Source organism: Miscanthus floridulus, chromosome 9, assembly GCF_019320115.1.
Source record: "Miscanthus floridulus cultivar M001 chromosome 9, ASM1932011v1, whole genome shotgun sequence".
In the NCBI taxonomy this organism is placed as follows: Eukaryota; Viridiplantae; Streptophyta; class Magnoliopsida; order Poales; family Poaceae; genus Miscanthus; species Miscanthus floridulus.
In genome coordinates this window covers 22,251,039-22,263,369 of record NC_089588.1, presented here as the reverse complement: position 1 = coordinate 22,263,369, position 12,331 = coordinate 22,251,039, and the positions used below count along the sequence as shown (strand labels likewise).

At 45.9% G+C, this 12,331-nt stretch overlaps 2 protein-coding genes across 2 annotated transcripts; both read left to right on the top strand.

Moving 5' to 3' along the window:
- Positions 1–435: 435 nt before the first annotated feature.
- LOC136479442 (uncharacterized) lies at positions 436–741 on the top strand. The gene has a single exon (XM_066477314.1). It carries the CDS (start codon positions 436–438, stop codon positions 739–741), a length of 306 nt encoding a protein of 101 aa, XP_066333411.1.
- A 1,313-nt stretch (positions 742–2,054) lies between these two features.
- Positions 2,055–2,489, top strand: LOC136479441 (uncharacterized). The gene has a single exon (XM_066477313.1). It carries the CDS (start codon positions 2,055–2,057, stop codon positions 2,487–2,489), a length of 435 nt encoding a protein of 144 aa, XP_066333410.1.
- The last annotated feature ends 9,842 nt before the right edge of the window (positions 2,490–12,331 follow it).

The following is a 12,331-nucleotide window of genomic DNA, read 5'->3' as shown; positions in this document are numbered from 1 at the left end:
GCTGATGATGCCATGTTCTAGCTTTGTCAGCAAGTGGTCACGTCCCATTTCGCCCCGGCGGGTGGCGCGACGGACTAGGGTGCTGATCCATGATCCTACGGGGAGCAAACGGCGTAGTGACCACACGTCCGTTACTGTAGATGATGCGAGTTTTCTCCTAGACTGTAGTGGTTGTCGTATGCTTCTGTCAGGATCCACGCCCGAGGGCAAATGGCGGCGCCCATAACACTGCAAGATAAATGTCGGCTCCCACAACATTGTTTGGGTTTTGACATGCCCATAACACATCTGCAGGCGTATCCACTCGGGCAGATCGACCTGCCCATCATGTTTGGCGACCGCGCCAACTTCCGCTCGGAGGTCCTAGCCTTCGAGGTAGTGGACTTTCTGGGGTCCTACCACACCATCTTGGGGCGGCCATGCTACGCCAAGTTCATGGCGATCCCCAACTACACCTACCTCAAGCTAAAAATGCCAGGGCCAAACGGCATCATCACCATAGGTAGTACCTTCTTACACGCCTACACGTGCGACCGCGAGCATTACGAGCTCGCCATTGCCGTCATCAACTCCGCCGAGCTCCCGGAGCTCGAGAATTCGGCGACTCTAGCAGTCCCCGACCGCAACGGGTTGACCTTCTCGAGTGCCTTCCATCTGACTGAGGAAACCAAGGCGGTGGAGATCAACCCCACCAACCCAACCAAGACGGTGCGGATCGGGACCAAGCTCCCGGTAAAATAGGAAAGCGAGCTCGCCGACTTTCTACACGCAAATCGCGATGTCTTCACGTGGAAGCCTTCTGACATGCCGGGCATACCGAGGGAGGTCACCGAGCATGCACTACGTGTCATTCCTGGCTCAAAACCCACCAAGAAACACATGCGTCGCTTTGACGACGAAAGGCGCAGGGCCATACGCGAGGAGATCAACAAACTTCTGGCAGCTGGATTTGTCAAAGAGGTATACCACTCTGACTGGCTAGCTAATCCTGTTCTTGTGAAAAAGAAGAATGGAAAGTGGAGAATGTGTGTTGACTATTCTGGCCTCAACAAGGCATGCCCAAAGGATCACTTCCCTTTACCACGCATAGATCAGATAGTCGACTCCACCTTAGGGTGCGAAATCTTCTCCTTCCTGGATGCCTACTCAGGCTACCATCAGATTGCGATGAAAGAGTCTGACCAGGTCGCGACTTCATTCATCACCTCGTATGGTTCGTACTATTATGTAACCATGCCTTTCGATGTGAAGAACGCTGGTGCCACCTATCAACGGTGCATGCAGTGATGCTTCACCGACCAAATCGACCTGCCCGACCAACCTGACCAAGTCGAGCGGCTAAAACCAACAATCGCCGTCTATGTAGATGACGTAGTGGTGAAAACGGCTTAAGCTAGTGACCTGATCGCAAACTTGGCCGCAACATTTGTGAACCTCCGAAGGTCCAGCATCAAATTGAATCCCGAAAAATGTGTTTTCGGGGTTCCAAAGGGGAAGTTGCTCAGATACATCATGTCCGAGCACGGCATCGAAGCCAACCCCGAAAAAATCACGGCCATCTCCAACATGGGCCCGATACAGAACGTCAAGGGCGTACAGAGGCTCACCAGCTGCTTGGCCACCCTAAGCCAGTTCATCTCCCGACTAGGCGAACGAGGGATGCCTCTCTACAAACTTGTCAAGAAGACAGACACATTCATCTAGACAAAGGAGGCACAGCAGGCTTTGGACAGCCTCAAAGCTTCACTGACGTCGGCACCAATCCTCGTCGCTCCCGAACGGGGAGACTCCCTCCTCCTCTACGTCGTGGCAAGCAACCACGTTGTGAGCGCCACCCTCATCATCAAGAGGGAGGAGCCAGGACACCCCCTAAAGGTCCAATGACCGGTGTACTTCATCGGTGAGGTACTCACTGACTCCAAAGTTTGCTACCCCTAGGTTCAGAAGCTTTTGTACGCCATGCTGATGGTGACCCGGAAGCTCCTGCATTACTTCACTGACCACGAGGTTCATGCTCGTCACCTTGTACCCACTCAGGGAAGTCGTCCGTAACCATGACGCCGCTGGTTGAATCTCCAAGTGGGCTCTCAAGCTCATGGGCCACTATATCAGGTATGTCCCCCCGCACCGCTATTAAGTCTCAGGCTCTTGTCGACTGCATCGCCGAATGGACGGAAGTCCAGCTCCCGACCCCGGACATCACCCATAAGTACTGGATGATGTACTTCGACGGGTCAGTCATAGCACCTGGCTTGGGGGCGGGAGTGGTTCTGATCTCCCTGAATGGAAGCAGGCTCCGCTACGCGATCCATCTCCATTTTTTAGCCTCGAACAATGCCGCAGAGTATGAGGCCCTCATCAATGGACTGCGCATCGCTGTTGAGCTCGGCGCCATGCGGCTATATGTCTACGGTGACTCAGAGTTGGTCGTCGACCAAGTCATGAAGGAGTCCTCCTGCAAGAGCCCTCTCATGGCGGCGTATTGCTAGGAGGTGCGCAAGCTTGAGGACAAGTTGGTCGTCGCTCAGCAGGACACGGTCGACCTGCCCGAGGAGGCTCGTGAGATGACCGTCATCCACTCCGCTCATTACCAGCAAACTCTCCATAGGTACCATGAAAGAAAAATCAAGGGGAGGATCCTCGAGGTCGGTGATCTCATATTCCGGAGGACCCAGTCAACCAAGGAGAAACATAAGCTCTCTCCACCATAGGAAGGACCCTACACGGTGACTGAGGTGATCCGACTGGGCGCCTACCGACTGAAGGATGACAACGGCAACATTCTCACCAACACATGGAACATCGAACTGTTACGTCATTTCTTTCCCTAAAGCCCGGTCTTACCGTTTATTTCCATTCAATGCTTGCTCCTACAGCGCCCCAGCCCAAGCACTCTTGGTCTGGGTCGCTCGGGGGCTCCACGGAGGTGCGATACCACCCCCTTTTTACTATCATATAGTAACACTTTTCGCCCAAACAAAAGGGCGTCGCCCAAATGAAAGGGCATTCCGTTTCTTTGATTACCCTACATAACTTGCGCTTTTAGCCTCCCGACCGATCACACCCCACCACGACCTTCGGTTACGAGCTACTAAGCCTCGCGGGCCACGCCCGGGTTCTTAAGGTTGCAGCCTATGGGTCAACAGGCAGATGCAAAAAAGAATAGACAAAAACAAAGCTACGCAAGGATAATAACATGGGCGGACAAGACAAGCTTCCCCTCACAAGTGATTTCATCACAAAAATGAACTTAAAATATTCACAAATATAAAACTGTTCACACAGGGGCTCCCCCATGAATTCATCTTTTACATAAACTGACTATTTCTACTATAACTCTATTATGGCCCATCGACGGAATCTCCATCGAGGAGAGGCCAATGGGTCACCCGAGTCGATCAGACGGCTGCCGAGAGATAGGTAAGGAGCAGTGGGATGCCCCATGCGGGTTATGCCGACCCTGTCACGAATGACGGACACGGATCCCACTCGGACATATTTGATAGGAGCTCCTCGGACCCGTCACTCGAGCCATTGAGGTAACTTTGCCAACCCCCATTCTACTTTCCCAGTGCATGAGCATTCATTCATCCATTCTCATGCATGCATTCATACATTCAGTCATATATTCATCCATACATTCATCCCATACATCCAAGCACTGCATATGCAATTGTTGCATCACAACGCTTTGCGTCACGTCACGAAGCGGTAGTCGTCTCATTCGATATGAGCGACGACCGACCAGGGTTCGAAGGCCGGCCCGCAAAGGGCTTGAGGCCGCCTCACGCCAAATAGAGCCAGGGGAGAAAACACAGATGAGCCCCAGCGACCCTCGCCTGATCTAGTATTGCTTTCACGTGAAAATGATTCATATGGATTATTGATACCAAGAATTAATGGACATGATCTAATATATATACCTTTTCTTCTTGTTCCTCCTTTCTATAGATGATTTGGCCTCATTTCCTGTCGAAGACTATTATGATCGTGCCATCGACCTCAAGGTTGGCACGCATGGCCAACAGCTCCACCCGGGGCCGACCATGGCCCTGGGCGTCATCAGCCTCCCAAGGTTGGCTAGAGCCGGAGTCACCGGTGTCCTCAGAGCCACAAGAGCTGCTTACATCACTAGACTCGTTAGGTTGGCTAGTAGGTTTGCCGCTGCTGTAGGCATCGCTAGCCACCTCTGATTTTTTAGTAGGGTTGCAAGTGCCACCAACATTGCCCTAATGAGGTGGATGATACAAACGGTAGTTGAGCACGAGGTAAATGTCCTGTAGTTGTGAAATAGGGCACGGATTGTCATATCCTTTACTCTTCCACATCAACAGCTCACCTGAAGTCCTCCCATAATTGAACACGTCCATCTCATTGTTGTAGACATACATGTTACGTGCAATGAAGTTGTTGACAGGATTCATCCTTGCACACTCACAGACCATGACCGTCAGCCCTGCTAGTGGCATCCTAGGGTTCCATTGATAGAAAGAACATGACCTTAGCCATAGATCTAACGGGTACTACCTTTTCTATTTGGGATAAAAGATCCTAGAACATGAACAATGATGAGGAACTAGAGAGAGAGAGAGGGGTGCGGATGTGAGACGTCATCGACCGCCAGAGGGCTTGGCGGAGGAGCTGGAGCCGTCCATGGCGATGTCGGTGTTGCTGTGGAGTCCGATGGTGCGGTCCAGTAGTGGCGCGGTGTCCCAGCGGTGAAGTCCGATGACACAGTCCGGTGGCAGCGAGGCAGTGGAGCTTCCCGTCACTAGATGCGCACCCTCTAGATCGGATTAGGGTTATGTCGGTGGGGCGACTGTGGCTACTCACGGTGAACCTCGTAAAGAGAGCCGCTGGCCCCCACCTCTCTTTATAGCATAGTGTGACGAGGGCCCACCAACCATGTAGGGTTGGGTGCCCCCGATCAGGGCATGAGGTCAAGGCCCAATTCGGCTGTTGGGCCGAGCTGGAGAGATCACCACTAACAATCTCCCCCTTGATCTCATCTTATTACTTAAACTTAACTTACTTAATTTATCTTGTTTCCATTCCATCACAGATTAGTGCAAGAGCGTGCCTCATCGTCATAGTCAGTGGCCGTTAGATTAAACAGCTACAATGCACTTCTCTGTTTTAAAACGGATTCTCAACTAGGCCCTTATTGTCCAGGAATCATAAGCTTCCCCTTAAACCCATGCCGGCTAAGTGTTCTCTGAACACGCTGGGTGGTAAGCCTTTTGTAAGCGGATCCACGAGCATCTTTTCTGTTCTTATATGCTCAAGACTAATTATATGATCCTAGATTTTGTCTTTCACAACATAATACTTTGTGTCAATGTGTTTGGCAGCACCACTTGACTTATTGTTGTGAGCATAACATACTGCTGGATTATTATCACAGTATAACTTGAGTGGTTTATGTATGTCGTCTACTACTTTCAACCCGGGCATGAATTTCTTCAGCCAATTCACCTGCCCTGTGGCCTCGTAACATGCTATAAACTCGGCATACATTGTGGACGATGTAGTGATGGTTTGCTTTGAGCTTTTTCACGATATAGCTCCTCCTGCGAGAGTGAATATGTATCATGACGTGGATTTTCTGTCATCTCCCGCATAATCAGAATCTATATACCCCTCTATGTGCAGGGAATCAGATCTTCTGTATGTTAGCATGAGACCCTTCGTACCTTGCAGGTAATGCAAAACTTTCTTTACTAATTTCTAGAGTTCTATTCCTGGATTACTCTAATATCTGCCAAGTAACCCGATAACAAATGCTAAGTTAGGGCGAGTACACACTTGAGCATACTGCAAACTTCCAACAGCTGAACTATATGGAACCACTTTCATTTGATCGATCTCATATTGGTTTCTAGGACATTGAAATTTCCCATATATGTCGCCCTTGACTATGGGAGCAGGTGAAGACTTACAATTTTGCATACTATATTTCTTTAGAACTTTTTCTAAGTATGCCTTTTGTGATAATCCTAAAACTCCCTTTTCTCTATCTCGGTGAATCTCTATTCCTAGGATGAACGAAGCTTCACCGAGATCCTTCATATCAAACTTCGAGGACAAGAACTTCTTTGTTTCTAGTAGTAGATTAATATCACTGCTAGCGAGCAAGATGTCATCCACATACAAGACTAGAAAAATGTATTTCCCATTCTTGAACTTTGCATAAACGCAATTGTCCTCTACATTTTCTTGAAACCCAAACTTTCTTACTATACTATCAAACTTCAAATACCACTGTCTTGAAGCTTGTTTTAATCCGTAAATGGATTTCTTCAGGCGACATCCCATACGTTCTTTTCCTTCCACAACAAAACCTTTCGGTTGTGCCATGTAAACATTTTCCTCCAGATCTCTGTTTAGGAACACCGTCTTTACATCCATCTGATGTAATTCTAAATTGTAATGTGCTACAAGCGCCATTATGATTCTAAAAGAATCCTTACATGAGACAGAAGAAAATGTCTCATTATAATCTATACCTTCTCTTTGCATGAAGCCTTTCGCCACAAGCCGCGCCCTGAATCTTTCTATATTCCCTTTGGAGTCATGTTTGGTTTTGTAGACCCATTTATAGCCTACTATCTTGGCTCCTTTAGGAATTGTTTCTAAGTTCCAAACACCGTTGGTTTTCATTGATTTCATTTCATCTTCCATGGCTTCAAGCCACTTGGATGAGTGAGCGCTTCTCATGGCTTCTTCAAATGAGGTGGGATCACCCTCCATTTGAAATTCCTCACATTCATAAACTTCGTAATCATCAGGAATGGCTGATCTCCTGACACTTTGAGACCTTTTGGGGGCCTCGTTAGATGATGCTTGTTCTATATGAGGCTATTGTTGCTCTCCCCCATGTGTGACAATGGGTTCTAGGGGATCCTGAAGGATAGGTTCCTCATGTTCATTCATTGTTGCCATAGGAGAACTAACAATAGGTGCTGTTACTATAGTGTCTTGCACTGTTGGTACAACAACAACAGGTAGCATGAAGAATGGTTCCTGAACCATAGGAGTGGGCATGTGTACCCGCTTCTCTTCAAAACTAATTTCTCGCGCTACCATGCTCCCCCTGATCATATCATCCTCCAAGAAGACAACATATCTTGTTTCAACAAACTTCGTTTGTCTGTTAGGACAATAGAAGCGATAACCTTTTGACTTTTCTAGATAGCCAATGAAATGGCAACTGACTGTCTTGGAGTCTAGCTTCCCTATGTTTGGGTTAAAAACTTTTACCTCAGCTGGACAACCCCACACATGTAAATAGTTAAGCGAGGGTTCATTTCCTGTCCACAACTCATACGGCGTTTTGGGCACCAACTTGCTTAGCACTCGATTAAGAATATGAATGGCGGTTTTTAACGCCTCCATCCATAAACTTATCAGTAAGGTAGAGTAACTTATCATGCTTCTCACCATATCCATTAAGGTACGGTTGCGTCTTTCAGGTACTCCATTCTGCTAAGGCTTGCCCAGTGTAGAATACTGGGCTACTATGCTGTAGGGGACCGTGACGCCTAAGAGGGGGGGGGGGGGGTGAATTAGGCAACTTAAAAATCTACTCCTTAACTATGGCCTCTTTTTCTAACCTTAGCAAAACCTATGTAAAAGATAAACTATCTAAATGTGCAACTACGGTTTTGCTAGTGTGTTGCTATCTCTACCGCAAATGAGTAATATAAACAATGTAAATGCGGAAGCTAAAGAGCAAGGTAGAGATATGCAAACTCCCATCGATGACTCCGGTATTTTTATCGAGGTATCGAGAAGCGCGCAAGCTTCCCCCTAGTCCTCATTGGAGCCCCTCGCAAGGAATCCCTCGCAAGGGCCAAGCTCCTGGTCGGGTAACTCCGTGGATAGCCTCGGGCCTTCCCCACACGCAAGTGGGTCTCCAACGTGCCTTCTGGCAAGCCTCTCCCAGATGCACCCCGCCGTCTTCACTATCAAGCTTCCGGCCGAAATGCCGTGGGCCTTGTTCCCTCCGGTACACAGAGGCGGCCACACCACAAACGTGGTTGGTGTGATCTCGCAAGACTACAAGCCCCTCCAATGTACAACAATGGTGCGCGCAAGCACCGAGTGGTAAGAGGTATGCAAACCTCACTAAACACTAGGCCTAAACCTAGAGCAAGCGCATAAGCGGTGGTCTAATCAACCTAAGCACTTCGCAAAGCACCTACGCTAATCACCTAATGAATCACTAAGCACTATGCAAGTGGAGATCACTAAAATGGTGTACCAACACCCTAGATATGTTTCCTTAGCTCCACACACATCAAATGGTCGGTTGGGGTCTATTTATAAGCCCCACTGAGAAAGTAGCCGTTGGGGACGAAATCCCGCTTTTCTGCTACTGACCGGACGCTGATCACGTCCTGACCGGACGTGTCCGGTCGTCCCGACCGTTAGAGCTGCGATCAACTGATCGGATGCTGCCAACGTCCGGTCACATGCCACCGGACACGTTCGGTTGCAATTTCGCCGCTCTGGAACCTTTCTGTACTTGATCGGACGCTACAATCCTACGTCCGGTCGTTTTGTTGCTAGCATCTGGTCATGTCTGCTATTGCCGAGCCTCTTGATCGGAGCATCCGGTCGTTTTTCGCCAGCGTCCGGTCACCTCTGTGAGCTCGTTTCTTTGCGATCTTGCGTCTGGCTTGGTTCCTATCTTCGTGCTTGGACTTTGCTTGATATCTTGGGTCTTCTCTTATGCTTCTAAGGTCTTGCTTATAGTGTTGATCATCGGGTCATCACGTCGCCTTCGTCCAAGTCACATCTTGCACCCTATTGAGCTACAAAACAATCACTTGCAAATTCATTAGTCTAATTTGGTTGTGTTGGTCATCAAACACCAAAATCCAAAGTAAATGGGCCTAGGGTCCATTTTCCTTATAATCTCCCCCTTTTTGGTGATTGATGACAACATGACCAAAGCAAGCAAATAATAAAAATTTGAAATTTTAAAAACTATCTACTTGCTAGGGTGCAATGCAAGGGGCAAGGTTATATGATGCTAAGAGATACTACTTGTAAGACTAGAAGATACACTTGAAAACTGATCTTGCCCTTGCAAAAATCCCCATGTGGTATTATGGATTTAAGCCACAAATTCTCCCCATTACATAGGCTAATCCATAATCCACTATCCTCCCTTTCTCGGACCATTACCACTTGTAGATCATTACTACTTATAAATGATCTAGCTTTTGTTCCCTGCAAAATAATGCTTGCTTTTGGTCCTCTAAATTCTCCCTCTTTGTATGTGGAGTGGAATAGGTCACAAAATTTGACTCTCACATTATATAGACTAAGCTCCCCCTAAATATATGCATACATATGGTAGAAGGCAAAGCACATGCATAATTGGTAAATTATTGCTCAAGGGAATTTAATCTATACAATGCATGGAGAAAGCATATAAATATCAAAAAGAAATCAACATGATGATATCGGTTTAGAAATACCACATGTGGAAATCAATTTGATTTCTACCACTTGCAATTTGTGGTGGATATTTGAAGTATGATGCTTAACTCCGGGGACTCCATTTTCCTTGCAATGAGACTACTACACACATGATAAGCTTGAAAAGGTGTTAGTCTCAAAACATCCAACTTGTAGAGTAACCTCCCCCTAAATTTGTGCACACAAGTATGGAATATTTGTAGAAAACATGCACATTGATTTTAGAATAAAAAATACCACTTGAAAAATGAAATCACATGAATGTGAGAGTCATTTTCAAAGGTGATATTCGGGAGAAATTATCTACAATTTGGACTTTGGCACATATTAGATGAACAATCAAAAGACAAGCTATGTGCCATGCTCCTAAACAATTTTAAACCATGAAGGTTTGCTCCAAGGGTTAAGAATGAAATCGAGCAAGCCTACCATAAGATATACCTAGTGTATGCATGACAAAAGATATAAGCATGCACATGCAAACATAGGCATGAAAAGTAACTAGATGCTTAAAGATACCAATTTGTAAGAAATACCACTTGAAGGAAGTACCAATTGAAAGTAATAACATCTAGTTACCTAACCTGGAAAGGGAATTTGGGTCCATAGTATACACTAACCCACTTGGCAATGATTTTATCCATAATGATGCACCCCATGAAATGCACCCATACTTTGCCAAGTCTCCAAATTCCCCGATGTCCATCGGACTTCTCACTTTCCTTTCAGGATCCAAACCTTCTTGGTGCTCTTCATGTTGGAAATGATTTCCTTTGGCACCCAAAAGTGTTTGACCCTATTGTTGGCTTGCTTGTTTACCTTGATGGCCACCACCTTGTCATTTTTCTTCTTCTTTAACAAGTATGGTGTGGAGGCCTTCTTGTCCACCTTGTTGGTGTAGGTGTTGGAGAGCTTGCTTGTTTGCTTTTTCTCTTTCTTCTTTACTCCTCCCCCATTCTTCACCTTGCACTCATAAGACTTGTGGCCTTCCTTGTGGCACACGTAGCACACCACGGTTTGTCCTTCATCAAGCTTCTTCACTCCCTTGATGGTGTTATCTTGGTGAAGTTGGGTTTGCTCCGCCTTGCCTTTCACTTGTGTCAAGTCCTTGGTGAGGCGAGCCACTTCTTGCTTGAGTTTCTCATTTTCCATTGCAACCTCTTGTGTTCATGTATCTACAACAACTTTCTCAACACAAACTTGGTTGCACAAGGGTGAGACTAAATATAAATCATTGCAAGAAGTAGAGGCATCCTTTTTAGGCATGTTAAAGATAGAACTTTTCTTTTTAGATGCCTTGGTGGGGGTTGTGCCAACGGCTTCAAGATTAGCAACTTTATTAGTTAGCTCATCACAATGTTTGCACATGGTCTCCATTTTAGCAAGCAAACTTTTATAAGCATCTTGTGAGCTAGCTAACTTTTCTTTTAATTTTTCATTTTTCTTTACAAGTTGCTCATCATTGATTGTGCATGCATTTGTTGTTGCACTAACCTCAAGTTGCTCAATTTTAGTAGATAGTTCAATATTGAGATTAGCAAATGTCTCATATTGTTCAAGCAAAGTTTTATATGCTTCTTGTGAACTATCTAGCTTTTCTTTTACTTTTTTGAGCTTCTTTTGTTGATTAGTGCAAACTTTAGCATAATTAAGATTTTGTTGCACAATTTCATCATAAGAAGGCATTTCATCATCACTATCACTCTCACTAGAGGATGAGCTTTTGTTACCTCGTGCCATAAGACACACACGAGAAGAGCTTGATGATGAGTGTTTGCGGCCTCGCCTCTTGTGATGATGTTCTTCTTCACTTGAAGAATCATCCCATGACCTTATTGATGTGAGGGCTTGGTTTTTGCACGCCTTCTTCTTTGTCTTGGGTGTGGGCTTGTTTGGACAAACTTCCACAAAGTGCCCCAACTCGCTACATCCATAGCATCCTCTCTTTCTTTGCTCATTTCTTTGATTGGTGAAGATGATATCTTGAATTTGGATGGGCACACCCTTGACATTGAGCCTTTGGATCATCTTCTCCACCTTGTTGATAAGTTTGATTGATTCTTCATCAAGGTCGGAGGTGGAGGAGGAAGATTGATCATCATCACTTGAATCTTCATCATCATCATCATCCTCATCCTCATCTTCTTCTTCATCTTCACTTGAGGAGCTTGAGCTTGACCTTGTATCAACTTGCTTGCCCTTCATCTTCTTTTTCTCACTACATGCAAGAGCTTTGCCTTTGTTTGATGAAGAGGCTTCTTCTTGACCCATCTTGCGTGACATTTCAAATGCCACTATCTTGCCAATTACTATGGCCGGGGTCATGGTGCTCAAGTCCTCTATGTTGTGAAGGATGGTGATGATGCTTGCATATTTATTTTGTGGAAGCACGGAGATGATTTTCCTCATGATGTCCGCATCATCTAGCTTTGTTAATCCTATTGAATGGAGCTCATTGACAATTAGATTCAAACGAAAATACATATCATGAACAAGCTCATCATCATTTATTGTAAAGGAATCATAATTTTGTTTAGCTAGACAATATTTTTGCTCACGAACATTAGATGTGCCATCATGGAGCTCCTGAAGTTTTAACCAAATTTCATGTGCCATATTTAAAGTGAACACTTGGTTAAACACATCCATGCTAAATGATTCAAACAAGTAATTCTTAGCTCTAGCATTGAAATGCATTTCCTTTTCTTCACTCTTTGTGGGTTTATCGGGATTCTTAATGGGTTTCATCTCATCATGAGTGACTCTCCAAACACCCAAATCAACTGCCTCAAGGTGGTAAGCCATTCTAGCTTTATAATAGGCGAAGTTAGTGCCGTCAAAG

Bases quoted from the DNA above. Each gene is read 5' to 3' on its own strand.
- LOC136479442 (XM_066477314.1), top strand. From the start codon at position 436: ATGGCGATCCCCAACTACACCTACCTCAAGCTAAAAATGCCAGGGCCA.
- LOC136479441 (XM_066477313.1), top strand. From the start codon at position 2,055: ATGACGCCGCTGGTTGAATCTCCAAGTGGGCTCTCAAGCTCATGGGCC.